The sequence below is a fragment of the Entelurus aequoreus genome, linkage group LG24 (assembly GCF_033978785.1).
Source record: "Entelurus aequoreus isolate RoL-2023_Sb linkage group LG24, RoL_Eaeq_v1.1, whole genome shotgun sequence".
NCBI classification, from domain to species: Eukaryota; Metazoa; Chordata; class Actinopteri; order Syngnathiformes; family Syngnathidae; genus Entelurus; species Entelurus aequoreus.
This window is the reverse complement of record NC_084754.1, coordinates 33,674,660-33,691,872: the sequence shown is the minus strand read 5'-3', so window position 1 is coordinate 33,691,872 and position 17,213 is coordinate 33,674,660. Positions and strand designations below refer to the sequence as shown.

At 40.0% G+C, this 17,213-nt stretch overlaps 1 protein-coding gene across 2 annotated transcripts in view; it reads right to left on the bottom strand.

The window, feature by feature from the left end:
* Positions 1-189: 189 nt before the first annotated feature.
* clpxb (caseinolytic mitochondrial matrix peptidase chaperone subunit Xb) overlaps positions 190-17,213 on the bottom strand; it is a 28,203-nt gene continuing 11,179 nt past the window's right edge. Inside the window, exons 5-15 of one of the 2 annotated variants that reach the window (XM_062035254.1) lie at positions 13,589-13,743; positions 13,340-13,499; positions 12,986-13,027; positions 11,922-12,098; positions 11,646-11,810; positions 11,213-11,301; positions 7,403-7,567; positions 7,033-7,332; positions 6,433-6,525; positions 5,095-5,201; positions 190-1,206 (exon numbers count right to left, since the gene is read on the bottom strand). In XM_062035254.1, coding sequence (XP_061891238.1) covers positions 1,116-1,206; positions 5,095-5,201; positions 6,433-6,525; positions 7,033-7,332; positions 7,403-7,567; positions 11,213-11,301; positions 11,646-11,810; positions 11,922-12,098; positions 12,986-13,027; positions 13,340-13,499; positions 13,589-13,743 — 1,544 coding nt within the window. In that variant the 3' untranslated portion in view covers positions 190-1,115. The remainder of the gene's footprint in view (positions 1,207-5,094; positions 5,202-6,432; positions 6,526-7,032; positions 7,333-7,402; positions 7,568-11,212; positions 11,302-11,645; positions 11,811-11,921; positions 12,099-12,985; positions 13,028-13,339; positions 13,500-13,588; positions 13,744-17,213) is intronic. The other variant, XM_062035255.1, reaches the window with a different exon arrangement.

Sequence of the window (17,213 nt, the reverse complement as noted above, 5' to 3'; positions counted from 1 at the left end):
GGAGGATTAGGACGACGCATTAGGAAGGTAAAACCAGCACAACACTTTCCACAGATTAGTGGATTACAGCACACACAAAGTGGAACATGACCTCTTATCTAGTTGAATAAAACAATGTTGTATTTATATTTGAAAACAAAGACTTTAAAAATTGACAATGGTGCTCTGAAAGAAAAGGAAAGTTTCAGGCAGGGAGAACAGGTGCAGTTTAATCACATTTTAGAGTACAAGCAGCGTGGTTGAGGTGGAGCACGACTACAGACCAACCTTCTAGTAACAGCATATTAACGTCACTAAGTGGAGACTTTCCACAGGCGAGACAAATCAAAATACTTTATGACCAGACTGAGTCATGAGAATCCTGCTGAGGTGAAAGGAAAAAAGCCCATACAATGCTAAACGGATATATTAATAAATTCAACCCTGTTATGATTTGCTGTGACACAACATGTACATATATATTTATTATATACTGCAATCCCTAAAGTGTGGGCTACACACCATTCATAGAGAAAATATGTCTGTTTAAAAGCTCCCTGTCACTTCCGACCTGCTTGTAAAAACATGTTTTTCCCAAACTGCTCCACATTTACAGTGTGGACACCATTCTTCTTACAATGGTGCTGAAGAGGATATATTGATGCGCTCATGGAATATCATGCCCTCCTCATTTAAGGCATTACTTGGCATGGTTGTGACACACTGTGAGCGCTCCTTATTCTTATGTGTGTGTGTGTGTGTCTATTTGTTTGTGTCCTTTCCTTGCTCATGCCACCCCTCACCACAACAAAATAAACTACAAATAATGAATAAAAATTGCATTATCTTTATATAGATAAAATGTTAACAATCACCAGAGATTTAAATATTTTTTTTCTTTATAAAGGTCCAACCTGTGAGTGTGCTGCTGGGGAATTACAACACACAAGCACAAAGACACACAAACACAGGACCCAAGTTGTCCTCAGTTACATCCACCTTCATTGTTCCTAATAAAAATGTCCCTATGTTGATGTTGGGGCTGGTCTAAGAACAGCCACAAGTTGGTATCCAAAGGTTGGTAGTCATTTAGGAAAATACAGTGAACTGTCTTTGAGTGAAATGGACGACGTGTTTCAGTTGTTAGCAGCGTCTGCCTGTCGAGGCCAGTTCTCCTCTTCGATGCCTGAGTCGTAGTCCTCTTCGGTCTGCTCTTTGGTCGGAGCCCTGAAACACAAGTGAAAACACCAGATTAGGCTCACAAAAAAATTGTCATGTAAGATTTCATTTCAGTGGATTTCCTCAAATGTTGGCCTACACACTCTTCAATGCCATGTCTAAGAAAACCCACCAGGTGCTACCAAATAAAAGATTCTTTAAAAACAGCTATATGACCTCGTTCAGACACAAACATTAAAAGAGTAAAAAAACAACTTCTTAAACAGTATAGAGATTCGCTAGTCAGATCATTTTCACACCTACAGTCATGGTCAAAAGTTGACATACACTTGTAAAGAACATAATGTCATGGCTGTCTTGAGTTTCCAATAATTTCTACAACTCTTATTTTTATGTGATAAAATGATTGGAGCACATACTTGTTGATCACTAAAAACATTCATGAATTTTGGTTCTTTTATGAATTTATTATGGGTCTACTGAAAATGTGACCAAATCTGCTGGGTCAAAAGTATACATACAGCAATGTTAATATTTGCTTACATGTCCCTTGGCAAGTTTCACTGCAATAAGGCGCTTTTGGTAGCCATCCACAAGCTTCTGCTTGAATTTTTGACCACTCCATCCTTTCATCCATTTTCTACCGCTTGTCCCTTTTGACAAAATTGGTGCAGTTCAGCTAAATGTGTTGGTTTTCTGACATGGACTTGTTTCTTCAGCATTGTCCACATGTTTAAGTCAGGACTTTGGGAAGGTCATTCTAAAACCTTAATTCTAGCCTGATTTAGCCATTCCTTTACCACTTTTGACGTGCGTCTCAGTAGACCCATTATTAATTCATAAAAGAACCAAACTTCATCAATGTGTTTTGTGACCAACAAGTATGTGCTCCAATCACTCTATCACAAAAAAATAAAGAGTTGTAGAAATTATTGGAAACTCAAGACAGCCATGACATTATGTTCTTTACAAGTGTATGTAAACTTTTGACCACGATTGTACATGTGACGTCCCAGTGTCCATGCACACTCTCTAATGTGACCATTGGTCATACGCTGTGTGACTCCTGTACACTGGGGGGCGCTTATTTCCTTTTAGCGCAAATTAATGTATTGCTTTTTTACGGGTGACCTATCACGTCACACCACAACAAGGCATCTGCGGCTCCTTACAAAGCGCTGTTTATTGATCACAGAGACGAAGACATGGACGAGTCAACAGTGCAGTTCTTGTTGTGCCTGATGTCCGCTGTAGTATTGCCTGATGTCCGCTGTAGTATTGCCTGATGTCCGCTGTAGTATTTCCTGATGTCCGCTGTAGTATTTCCTGATGTCCGCTGTAGTATTGCCTGATGTCAGCTGTAGTATTTCCTGATGTCCGCTGTAGTATTTCCTGATGTCCGCTGTAGTATTGCCTGATGTCCGCTGTAGTATTGCCTGATGTCCGCTGTAGTATTGCCTGATGTCCGCTGTAGTATTGCCTGATGTCCGCTGTAGTATTGCCTGATGTCCGCTGTAGTATTGCCTGATGTCCGCTGTAATATTGCCTGAAGTCCGCTGTAATATTGCCTGATGTCCGCTGTAATATTGCCTGATGTCCGCTGTAATGTTGCCACACATTACAAATATTATGTCTCTAGTGGCTATGCTGATGTTATTTAGCAGTCAGAATCAAGAAATGATCCGAGATTCCCTTTCCTAAGAATCATAAAACCAATATTTAGTTTTTGACAACAACTTTTGGGGTACATGGAGTCGACCAACTTCTGGCACCGGACAACAGGTAATGTAGCCAAGGACAATTGTACCACGTTCCATAATTCCTCTGCATGTCTTGGTTTTGCCTCATGGACAACATGTTGTATATGTCAGCCCACAAGTTCTCTCTGGGATTTAGGTCCAGGTATTGTGCTGGCCACTCCATTACTTAAATTCTGTTTAGCTGAAACCAAGATTTTGCTCACTTGCTTTTGTTTTTTGGGGTCATTGTCTTGTTGAAACACTCTTTTCAGGGGCATTTCCCCTTCAGCATACAGCAACATGACTTCTTCCAGTATTCTGATGTACTCACACTGATCCATGATCCCTGGTATGTGAGAAATAGGACCAACACCGTAATACGAGAAACATCCCCATACCATGATGCCTGCACCACCATGCTTCACGGTCTTCACTGTTTACTGTGGCTTGAAGTCAGTGGTTGCAGAACATCTGACAAACTGTCTGTGGCCCTTAGACCCAAAAAGAACAATCTTGCGCTCATCAGTCAACAAAATATGACGCCATTTCTTTTCAGGCCAGTCAGTGTGTTCTTTGGGAAATTATAACCGCTTCAACACATGTATTTTTTTTTAACAATGGGACTTTGCTGGGGCTTCTTGCTGGTAGCTTGGCTTCACATAGACAATGTCTGATTGTTACAGTACTAACAAGCCATCTTAGATCTTCTTTGATCCTCCTTGAGCTGATCAATGGCTGAGCCTTTGCCATTTTGGTTATTCTCCGATCCATTCGAATAGTCGATTTTCTTTTTCTTCCTCTCTTCTCAGCCAAAACATGCACCTGGGGATAGGTTGATTGCCAACACTTAATTGGCTGTAGTGTGTGAATGTGAGTGTGAATGTTGTCTTTCTATCTGTGTTGGCCCTGCGATGAGGCGGCGACTTGTCCAGGGTGTACCCCACCTTCCGCCCGAATGCAGCTGACATAGGCTCCAGCACCCCGCGCGACCCCAAAACGGACAAGCGGTAGGAAATGGATGGATGGATGGATGGATGGATGGATGGATGGATGGATGGATGGATGGATGGATGGATGGATGGATGGATGGTTTTGGCTGCCACTTTAAAGTGTTTGATATCATTTTTGCTGAACAGCCTATCATTTTCTGCACTTCTTTATAGGTGTTTCCCTCTTTTGTTAATTTCTTAATCAAAGAACGCTCTTCTTCCGAATGACCCAATTTACTCTGTTTTTCAAGGACAAATGCACAGCCCCCATATGCAGCGTCAGTCGCCTTGATCCTTAAATAGCGACACTTGTTTTACACCAATTTTTTTCACATAATCAATGACCTCACTAATTTTACTCTGCGCTGCAATTTTTTTGAACACGCCCTTTTCAGTAAATGATTCAGTTTCACAGAATCAGCAGCATGCACATCCAGCCTGTTGGGTCTGTTGGTTTTCTATACCTTACTAAACATTCTAGAAACGTACTTGCTGTGTAGAAGTTGAACCTAACCAAACAGTGATTTACTGTATCTTGCTTGTGATGCGGTACTGCTATTATTTTTGAACACAACTGTATTTCTTCTGTAGTCCGAATGAAGCCGGACTACATTCTGCATATCTTTAGCCACCTTTTAAATAAATCTCAGCTTCTTTTTTCCTCCCATCGATGGACTTCAAAATGCTCAGTTCTTTTAATTTGTGAAGCAAATATACAGTCTTCTTTTCATTCCAAAACCGGATACTCCTAGATGCTGCCGACATCATGTTGGAGTTGTTGCCTACGTTTTGATTGAATGTGATCTGCTTCTGGGTTGCGAGACTGGCACATGCACGATACGAAGGGTCCCCTGCGGCAGCACACACCTACCCAAAATAACTAGTTTTCAATCACATAATCGAGGTGTGTTAATCTGACTTTTCAAAAGCCAAATAAAATCAGATTGAGGTGTTTTCATGGGTTGCAGAATGCTTCTTTTGGTCCAAATAATTTGATTAATAAGACTAATTTAGTGCATGGACATGTGGTCAGTGTTGAGTTGGTATTGTGTGTGTACATGGACTGTGAGTTGAGGTATGCAGTGGTAAAACACTACCTGGGTGTGATGGTTGCAACAGAATGGAGATAAAGATGACTGAGATAAGGGTGATTATTACAATAACATCCAGCACGACAGACAGACATGAGGAAGAAAAGCAGTTCTGACCTGATGTATCTGGGCTGCGACTTCCCTTGGACCACATCGTTGTTCAGCTCGACAACCATGATGTCTGAGTGTGGCACCTCAAACATTGGCTCCAGGAGAAGCTTTTCCTGTGGGGAAATTATATGAAAACTCTCTGAAGTGAGGAAGGAACAAATAAAGAAGCGCTACATGAACATGCAACAACCCTAACTTGGATCAGCACAAAATAATACATCTTCAGCCTCCCACACAGACTAATTATTGCACGAGAAGCTCAAAATTGTCCTGCTTTAAGGACTTTGCTCGTGCACACCCAATTTGCCGTTGCTTTGGACAGAACATTTTTGGTAAAGCTTATAACGCAGTTTTACCGTTTTACCTTTAATTAAAAGCCTACTGAAACCCACTACTAGCGACCACGCAGTCTGATAGTTTATATATCAATGATGAAATCTTAACATTGCAACACATGCCAATACGGCCGGGTTAACTTATAAAGTGACATTTTAAATTTCCCGCCACACTTCCGCTTGAAAACGTCTCGGTATGATGACGTATGCGCGTGACGTAGCCAGTTTAACAGAGGTATGGCTTCCCCATTGAAGCCAATACGAAATAGCTCTGTTTTCATCTCATTATTCCACAGTATTCTGGACATCTGTGTTGGTGAATCTGTTGCAATTTGTTCATTGCATTATGGAGAAAGAAGCTGAGCAAGCAAAGAAGAAAGTTGTCGGTGCGAAGCGGATATTTTGCGAGGGAAGTCAGCAACACAACACAGCCGGTGTTTGTTTACATTCCCGAAAGATGCAGTCAAGATCGAAGAACTCGGACAACAGAGACTCTAACCAGGAGGACTTTGATTTGGATACACAGACGCGATACCGTGAGTACGTAGCTGCGCTTCCAAACATTTGATCGCTTGCTATAACTAGCTCGAGCTAGTAGCTAGGAGCTAGCATAACAAACACCTAGGTGTTTGTTATGCGGGATTAATTTGTGGCATATTAAATATAAGCCTGGTTGTGTTGTGGCTAATAGAGTATATATATGTCTTGTGTTTATTTACTGTTGTAGTCATTCCCAGCTGAATATCAGGTCCCACCCGCGCGCTTCCAAACATTTGATTGCTTGCCCGTACGTGCGTGTCATGTACGTAACTTTGGTTAAATATATAAGTTTTATGAACCTTGGGTTAGGTGAACGGTTCTTTGGGCTGAGTGAGTGTGTGTGTTGTGCAGGTGTTTGAATTGTATTGGCGGGTTATATATACGGGATCCCATCCGTATAACCATGTAATCCTACTCAGTAACAGACAAACATGGTGGTAAAGGTATTCAATAAAACAAGATTACACACCATGATGGATCTGAGCCCACGAGCTCCAGTCTTTCTTTCCAGAGCCATGCGAGCGATGGCCTTCAAGGCATCTTGAGTCACACGGAGTTCACACTGAAAGCGAAAAAATTCAAAGGTAATTTTTGCTTCAAAACAAAATATCTAAAAAATGGCAAAGAAATAACACATCAGGTTGACCTCAATATAAGACATTAAAATATACAAAACTTGTTTTTGAAGAAAATACTTTTAAGACAAAACCAAAGACATTATTAGTGACCCAAAGGGTAGATTTGTAATAATACGTATATCATAATTCTAAGCTATTTGACATTTGTGTGATGATAATTAATTTATCTCCATTGTCTTAAATAATTAACAATTATCAATAAATCTTAAAGTTCTCCTCTTTTGTTTGCTCACTTGCTAGCAACCTTTGAGACACTTTTTTCCCACTGGGTTTGTGTGCGTGATAAGAAGAAAAGCTCAGACTATCTTGGAGAAAAATCACCTGTTGGTTTGCATGTATAAACCCCCTAACGCCCAAACAACCTGTCTTTTTCAGCCTTTTCTATATTATTTTTGGATCAATATGGGAATGAAAGAAGCAGCGACACTTACTTTGTCCATGCTAAACAGAGCCTGGTACTGTGGCACCACAGCATTGCGTGGCTCAGTCAAAATCCGGACTAGTGTCTCTTCATCCAAGCTGTGGAGAGGAACCACCACGGGAAGACGGCCCACAAACTCTGGGATCATTCCAAATTCAATCAGGTCTCGCGCCTCTACATGCTTCAGCAGCCTGTCTTTCTCCTCGATCTCTGCCACCGTGTCAGTCTCGCCGCTGGTGTTGGCCAAGTCAGCCGCAGCTGCTGCACGGCGTCCTTTTCCCAAGTTGGAAGGCGTTCCAAAGCCTAAATACTACATGGAATGATGACGATTAAAGCGGAAGGAAAAATGAAGACAGGCAGGCAGGCACATTAAAAATTACCTTCTCATTCTTCCTTCTGCTGATGATTCTGTCGAGTCCATTAAAGGCACCAGAGGCCACAAACAGGATGTTTGTTGTGTCCACTTGTACGGTCTCTCCTCTCAGCTTCCTGGAGTTTTTCTCAGGAACATTGACGATTGTACCCTCCAAAAGTTTAAGCAAACCCTGACAAGACAAAAAAACCCCGCAATTTAGCATAAACACCCAATGTCGTTATTTCAGGCCACAACCACTGGGAGAGGCTGCATGTTTACAAACTTTCTGAGCATGTGCAAGTGCATTTAGATGCACTGTTTATTTTCAATAACTAATGATATTTGGAGCACAGGATGGTTTGATTAGCAACTTTTAATATCCAATCTATGGAAGTATTATTGTAGCAAAATTATTTGCAAACGTGTATCTCAATCTGTGCATGTATAATCCAATTCATGTGCATGTGCACAAATTTGTGTGACTCTATATCAATCTGAGTGTGTATTCAGATCCGTGTAGGTGTGTTTTAGATGCATGTAGCTGTGTTTTAGATGCGCGTACGTGTTTTAGATGTGCGTACGTGTGTTTTAGATGCGCGTACGTGTGTTTTAGATGCGCGTACGTGTGTTTTAGAGCCGCGTACGTGTTTTAGTCGTCTGTCTCTTCCTAATCAGAAAGAACCCTCGATAGGCTGTCTACTTCCACGTGACTTTTGCGACACTTCTGCCGTGTAAGATTTGAGCGTGCACATCCAGATTTGTGAGCGTGTAATAAAATTGTGAGCGCACATTCAGGAGCGCATGTAATATAATCTGCGCGTGCCTATCTATGATCTGCGAGGAGTAGGAACCCTCTCTTGGCTGGTTTTTTTTAAGTTTTTTTTTTACACGTGACTTTTGCGACACTTCTACAACTTGTGCGCGCGCATTCAGAAGTGCGTGCATGTAATACAACCTACGTGTGCCGATCTGAGGTGTGCCTACATTTGACCAACTACTGAAGACACCACAGAATTTACACCAATCAGAAACAAAGTACAGCTGAGGTGTGTGAAAGAGAGACGCCAGGACCCGCCTGATGTTGTTTATGATTGGTTTAAATTGCGTGGTGTTTTCCTTGATTGGTTAAATGTACATAGTGTATTGATGGCTTGGTCTGGGATTGGTTATTTCAATCTGTCTGTACAGCAAATTGAACGTATAAAGCAGGGGTCCCCAAACTTTTTGACTCGGGGGCCGCATTGGGTTAAAAAAATTTGGCCAAGGGCCAGGCTGTGTTTATATATATATATATATATATATATATATATATATATATATATATATATATATATATATATATATATATATATATATATATATATATATATATATATATATATATATATATATATTATATATATACATATATACATTGTCTTTATAATACGTTTTGTCATTTAACATCAATTAACATTGATGTTCATCAACATTTAACATTGTCACATTATCGATGGGAAAATTCATTTTTAGACAACATGATTTGCCTGAGCGGCTAGGAGACACCGAGAGTAACAAGCGGTAGAAAATAGATTAGAAAGGAAAGATTAAAAAAATTAAATTAAATTAAAAACCTTTTTTTTTTTTAACTTGGGACTTCCCGTGGGGCGGATTTTGGATGCTGGGGGGCCGGATCCGGCTCGCGGGCCGTAGTTTGGGGATCCCTGGTGTAAAGAGAGTTGTCCAACTCCCACTTGCCTTTCCTTATACTCTCCACTAGTCGGCGCCTTGCAGCCACTGATCATGTTATTCTGGGTTGAAGTCAACAACAATGGACCACTCCAAAACACTTGCTCAGAGCTAACAAGCTTCACTCTTTGAGAGTGACAGACACGCAATCTAACCGTTTCTCACACGACACGCCACACTTGACATTTCTCACCTAGATATTCCTCATTCATTACTCCATTTTTTTCATAAAAATAAACTTTGGTTTTCGCAGCTTGCCATAGTTCGAGTAACGATTGATTGATCAAAATAACCATGCCATCAATTCATTGTGCCTAAACACACAGAAGACACTATGCAATTTAAACCAATTACAAAAAATGTAAGGCGGGTCTTGGCGTCTCTCTTTACGTTGTACGTTGTTTATGATTGGTTTAAATTGCGTGGTGTCTTCCGTGGTTGGTTAAATGTAGGCACACCTTTAATAATACCACCTTAACTATTGACAACAAAACAATTATATAAAGCGACTCGTAGAGGAACCTTGGTATTATCTTTGACCCAACTCTCTTGTTTGAGTCACACATTAATAGTGTTACTAAAACAGCCTTCTTTCATCTACGTAATACCGCAAAAATGTGTCCCATTTTGTCCACCACTGATGCTGAGATCATTATTCATGCTTTTGTTACGTCTCGTCTTGATTATAAATAAATAAATAAATAAATAAATGGTTTATACTTGTATAGCGCTTTTCTACCTTCAAGGTACTTGAAGCGCTTTGACAGTATTTCCACATTTACCCATTCACACACACATTCACACACTGATGGCGGGAGCTGCCATGCAAGGCGCTAACCAGCAGCCATCAGAGGCAAAGGGTGAAGTGTCTTGCCCAAGGACACAACGGACGTGACTAGGAAGGTAGAAGGTGGGAATTGAACCCCAGTAACCAGCAACACTCCGATTGCTGATTACTGTAACATATTATTTTTGGGTCTCCCTATGTCTAGCATTAAAAGATTACAGTTGGTACAAAATGCGGTTTATAGACTTTTAACAAGAACAAGAAAGTTTGATCATATTATGCCTGTATCCACTCGGCATCCATTGCATCAGTCACCCAAGGGGGATCTTCACATCCACAGTCCCATCCAGGGTTTCTGGTTGTTCCCATTGAGTTGAGATTTTCTTGCCCTGATGTGGGATCTGAGCCGAGGATGTCCTTGTGGCTTGTGCAGCCCTTTGATACATTTGTGATTAAGGGCTATATAAGTAAACTTTGATGATTGGTTGAAGACACCTCTAATACACACATGCAGATTGTATTACACGCATTTGCTTCTGTAGTAAACGCTTACGAATCCGGATGCGCGCGCGCTCAAATCTTACACGGGAGAAGTGTCGCAAAAGACACATGTAAGTAGACAGCCTGTAGAGGTTTATTTCTGATTTGGCACAGACAGACAACTTAAAACATACGTAGGCAGATCTAAAACATACGTAGGCAGATCTAAAGCACACGTACGCGGATCTAAAACACACATACTTGGATCTAAAACACACGTACGCGGATCTAAAACACACATACGCGGATCTAAAACACACATACGCGGATCTAAAACACACGTACGCGGATCTAAAACACACATACGCGGATCTAAAACACACATACACGGATCTGAATACACACATACGCGGATCTGAATACACACATACGCGGATCTGAACACACACATATGCGGATCTGAACACACACATACGCGGATCTGAATACACACATACGCGGATCTGAATACACACATACGCGGATCTGAACACACACATACGCGGATCTGAACACACACATACGCGGATCTGAACACACACATACGCGGATCTGAACACACACATACGCGGATCTGAATACACACATACGCGGATCTGAATACACACATACGTGGATCTGAATACACACATACGCGGATCTGAATACACACATACGCGGATCTGAATACACACATGCAGAAATACACATTTCAAAATAATTTTGCAACAATAATCCTTCCATACAAATCTAAGTAAGATTAAAGACTAAAAGCTACCACTGAGTTTTGGGCATATTTATGTATTAACTTTTGTTTCTGACCTGCTGTACTCCCTCTCCTCCCACATCTCGTAGCTGATGGATGCCAGGAACACTGCCAATCTTGTCCACCTCATCCAGAAACACGATACCTGCAAAAAAAAAAAAGAAAAAAGTCCAAGATGGTCTACCTGATTGTGAATAAGCACCTGCATTGTATTCCACTGTATTTTCTAACAACTCAAAGAAAATCTTTTAATGTTTAAGTCACAACTACACGGAAAGGCCACAACACTAGATTTATTGTTTGTAGGCTGTAATATCAAGCTGCAATTTTCTAATATTTTGCCTTGTTATGTAGCTAAATAACCAAATAAAAACTGCCAAATACAAAGTGAGTATTAGATTAGAGTCAGAACGTGCTTGTGTAGCTATGTATATATAATGTTGCGGCCAGTGGGTGTTGGAATGTGCGCCTTTCACTCAGCCTTCTCACCTTGCTGCGCTTTCTCCACGGAGTAGTTTGCATCTTGCAGCAGTTTGGCAATGACCGACTCGATGTCTTCTCCCACATATCCGGCTTGTGTTAATGTGGTGCAGTCGCATATTGCGAAGGGAACATCTAGACAGCGTGCTAGTGTCTGTGCCAACAACGTCTTCCCTGTGATAAGATTGGACAGGTCATGAGTACATCTATAAATAAAACTTCCAGGCTTTGCAGTCATTAATCAGTGCTACACCACTATGTGGAACAATCCAGCAGTGAACAGACCTGAGCCAGTTGGACCAAGAAGTATGATGTTGCTTTTCTCCAGTTTAATTTCGACATGTGTGGAGTCCAAGACCTCACCCCCCCTCCTCTCCTGTGGTGCCTGCTGACTAGTCTGCTGCTGCATTGAGGCTCCCAGAGCGTTGCCATGGGGGCTGATCCCTGCAATCTGCAGTAGCTCTACAACAACAACAAATGTACTGAGAGGATTTCATGACTGACCTATTTAATTTTGGTAAAGACACTTTACAGACCACAGAAAGTGTTGGACACCTTCCGACTAAGCCACTAGGCGAGTTCCAAAACAATAAGAGGCCACTGCTTTTTTCATGCATTCAATGTGGGCAGCTTTGGTGAGGAGGATAAAATTACACACGTCGAAGTCGGTATCGGTACCAGTGCGGATTTGTAAAGTGAGCAGGACTAGATCGTAAATAGCAAAGTACAGATGTTTGAATGTAGGTCAGTGGGATACACAGTTTTGAGATCTTGTCGGAGTGAGTTCAAGCCATAAAGAGCACACCACCTGCTGTCATGGTGTATGTATAATAGGATAGGGCTGGGCAATATGGCAAAAAAATGTATCATGAATAACTTTTTTATATCATCCGATCTCGATTAATATCACATGTATTTTTTTTAAAATTAAAGTCGGATTGTCCCGTGCAGGATTATAGTGAGTACCGTTGCATTACTACTGTGTACTACAGCAGTATTTTGTAACAGACATTTCCGCGAGGTAATATATGCTCACAACTGACAACTGTCATTTTGTTCATATCTATAATTGTGCTTCCTAGAGGAGCAACAATAAAGGTAACCCACCCTCCGGTTCGTACTTCAGTTAATTGACTTGATTGTATTACATGCATGTTGCCTAACAAATTACCATTTGTAAGTAGATTTGTGATTATCATAACGTAAGGATTGTTTTAGGCATTTTTTATGCAAGAGTCAGAGGCCTGTACATTTTGGCATTTGTCCAATAACAGACAATAAAAGAGCAAATAAGTACAAGCAACATGCTACTGAAGCCTTCGACACAAATGAGTGTCCTGATCACTTACTTGTGAATCTGTATTCATCCTCTCGTCTTCTCATCTCTAGCTCTACAGGGAGAGGATCAAAGTGCTCACATCAATATTATCATTAGCACTACACAGTCGAGAGAAAACAATTGATACTTTGTGACATCATTATTGAACAAATGCCAAATAACACAGCCTACAAGTAATGCAAAGTTATGCAACCACTATTATCACATTTTTTTTACAAGTAGGCAGCACTTGACTGTAGAAAGTCTCAATCTGTAAAATGTTCTCAGCATCTAGTTTAAGACTGACTTAAATCTACAACTCTTTCTAAATGTATTTTTTTCTCTATTCCTCAACACTAGAGTAAAAAACAAACATAATACTGACCACGAGGTGTCAGAGAGGGTTGTTTCTCCACCTCCACTTGCTGGCGACTGCCGGCAGGGATGTTGTTATAGATGCGCTTGTAGTGATTGTACACAGCCACGGCCAACACCTTCTTCGCATAGGACTGACCCACCACATATTTGTCGAGATAAGCGTATATCTAGACAAAAAAATAAACTACTTAAAAATATTACAAGTATAATGCCAAAGACAGCATGGGTGTGTGTGTCTCCTTTGTTGCTTTCTCACCTTCTTGGGGGGAGGGGGAGGTTTCTGTGCAAAAGCGAGTTTCACAGCTTCCGCAGCAGACTCGGGCTCTTTGTTTAGCCCCTTCTTTGAGTCCGTCTCAGTCAGAACCACAAAAAAGTGTTGGCATTTCTCACATTTGACGAATCGTGTGGATGCTTTAAAATAAAAATGGGAGAGACATGAAAATAAGGCAGTAAATTAGACATAAGCCTTGACATACAGCTGCAACGTTGTAAAATTAAGAAAAAACCCTGAGTTCATTACAATAATTATTTTAGCCAAATAATTTGAGTTGTATAATGCATAATAAATGTGAATTACATTGACCAGACTGTATGCTCTTTCCCAATCTAATAGAACCAGTAAAATGATTTATAAATAAATGGGCTTCTACAACAATAACAATGTTCAGTGAGGTTCACTTTGTTTTTATTGTGGTTGCGGTTAGAAAGTATTGGTTTGTAATATTTAGCTCGGCTAGTATTGGATCTCATTGGAGTTTACGTAGTACCTAATTACAATTCCTGTGAATGTATATTAAGTGTTCTTGCAAGATTGTATACATTACAATCTATAGAACATTTCCTGCAGTGATGGCCGGTAAGTTTCAGAAAACCAGGAAATGTGCATTAGAAGGCTCGTCAATGTTCTTCTCTCCAACTTGAGCAAAATGAACAGCCTGACTACATCACTGCGATCACACAACAATGACAGAGCTGCAAATCAATGTAAAAGCGCATATTAATCAGTGTTGGGTTAGTTACTGAAAACCAGTAACTAGTTACAGTTACTAGTTACTTTATTTCAAAAGTAACTCAGTTACTAACTCAGTTACTTAAACCAAAAAGTAATGCGTTACTGTGAAAAGTAACTATTTAGTTACTTTTTTTTTCTTCTTTTTTTTTTTAAAGCTCCCATTAATGCCCTTATAGCCTTCATTTCAGTACTGTTATTGCACTGGAGAATAATACAATCTGTTGATCAACTTGACATGCATTTGCATCACTGAACTCTGCTAAGCAATGTGCTCTACATACAACACACAAAGACAAAGATATGTTTCAAAGGGCCAATTTATTTCAGGCCAGAACAAATTGACAAAACTATTTTAAATAGCTGCAACATAACATACATAAGTAACAAACAGCATAATAACAACATAGCTGTAAACCAAGGAAGTACTTTAACTTTACATACCAAAGCCTAACCAGGCGTTTTTTTCTCCCAAGGAATTCTGAAATAAAATCTTGTCTGAAGCCCAGAACACTCTACACATTTCCCCAGTTTTAGTTTAGAGATAAGGAAAGTTGGCCTGCCCCACTAGCATCCCTCTTTTTGTTTGTGAACTTTATAGTCTATACATTTAGAGTGATGTGATAATCAAACACTCTAGAAGTCTAGAAATAAAGAGTATATAAGAGAATTGACTGTGTGTGTACTATAATTCATAATAACATTGATTATGATTCAATATTATGTTTTGAGCAATGACAGTTTGAAAGAAAAAAAAAACAGCTTTGTTTTATTAGTCAACATTGCAACTCTTTCTAAATTACATTTAACCTTTAAGTTTTTTTATTTCAATTTTGTTATATGTTTGTTTTAATAGTATTTTTAGAATGTGCTGTGGGCCTTTAAAACATTAGCTGTGGGCTGCAAATGGCCTCCGGTGCACACTTTTGACACCCCTGCTATAGATAATAAAAAATTAAATCTGATAAATCTATCGATAAAAAGCTGAGCCTGGCGACGCATGCGCGTCAACAACTCTCTCGCTCTCTCTGTCTCCGCCCCTCCCTCACGAATGCTGCTGCGCGCAGCCCTCCCTCCCTCTCTTTCCCCACACTCAGACACACACACAGCGTGGCTCCTCCGTGTGACACAAGAGATTCAGAAGAACGACACCGTAGCGCTGCAATAAAACACACTCAGATGTTCTGTTTCTAGCCGATACTACATAAACAATAACGTAAAATAACGCAGTAACGCATCATGTAGTAACGGTAACTGAGTTACTGAATATAAAAAATAACGCGTTAGATTACTAGTTACCGCCGAAACTAACGGCGTTACAGTAACGCGTTGTCCCAACACTGCATATCACTGTCTATTACAACCTGCTCGCATGGAAATAATTTTGAAATTGTAGCCTACATGTGTGAAGCTATTTGTTACAATAAAAGCATAAAAGAAGAGGAAAACAAAGAGGCTTGAAAAAAGCCTTCAATATCTGTGTCTTTGTCCTTGTGTGTTTAGAGCAAGCTGTACTAGCCATGTCTTTTAGTGTGTGTTGAGATTAGTTGTGCTTAATTAGTTGATTAGTACAGCAGTGCTGTTTTACAGTCTTTACATACTGCAAAAGCTTCATCAGTAGCCTGATTTACTAAGATCCAAACACTACATGCTAAACAGCGTGTGCAAACAATACATTTGCGCGTAATATTAGTGGGTGTATTGCGTGTGATCTACCAACACTGTGTGCAATATAAAAGTGGTGAAGACCGCCTTGTTTTTGTGTGTACTAGGTAAAAGAATTCAACAATACTATAATGTCTTTGAAAAAAAATAGTACGCTGTAACGTACATAGGCGCATGTTAAGTGTTTCAGTGCGCGCACACACACACATATAGCGGACAACCAGAAACGGTGTGAAGAGGAAAAATGGCAAATACTTCTACTGGTTAATAAAGCGCAATAAGGAGGTATTTGGGCTTTAAAACTTTCGATTAAGGTGACGCTTTAAACACAGAAGTGCCTCGCTGAAAGCAGTGCTTTAAAACATGCCTCACCAAAGGTGGCAGGACAGTATTACCATCTGTGCTTCAAACTTAGCTAAACATTTAAATACCGTAATTTCCGGACTATAAGCCGCTACTTTTTCCCCTCGTTCTGGTCCCTGCGGCTTATACAACGGTGCGGCTTATATGCGGCCTGTTCTTCTCCGACACCGACGAAGAGGATTTCTGTGGTTTTAGTACGCAGGAGGAAGACGATGACACAATGATTAAAGACTGACTTTTCATATACCGGTAGGCTGGTTATTTTGATAACGTACATGCGAGCACTTTGTATTACTTTGCACCGTTGTATTATTTGTACTCTGCACAAATGCTGTTCGCCATGTCAAAGATGTGAAAGTTTGATTGAATGATTGAAGGATTTATAGTTAATAAATGGGACGCTTTGCGTTCCCAAACAGTCATCTCTGTCCCGACAATCCCCTCCGTGGTAGCAGGAACCCCTATATACTACGGCAGGGGTCACCAACCTTTTTTAACCAAGAGCTACTTCTTGGGTACTGATTAATGCGAAGGGCTACCAGTTTGATACACACTTAAATAAATTGCCAGAAATAGCCAATTTGCTCAATTTACCTTTAACTCTATGTTATTATTAATAATTAATGATATTTACACTTAATTGAACGGTTTAAAAGAGGAGAAAACACGAAAAAAATGACAATTAAATTTTGAAACATAGCTTATACTTATACTCTTTAAAATTCAAAATTCAACCGAAAAAAAGAAGAGAAAAACTAGCTAATTCGAATGTTTTTAAAAAATTTAAAAAAGAATTTATGGAACATCGTTAGTAATTTTTCCTGATTAAGATTAGTTTTAGAAT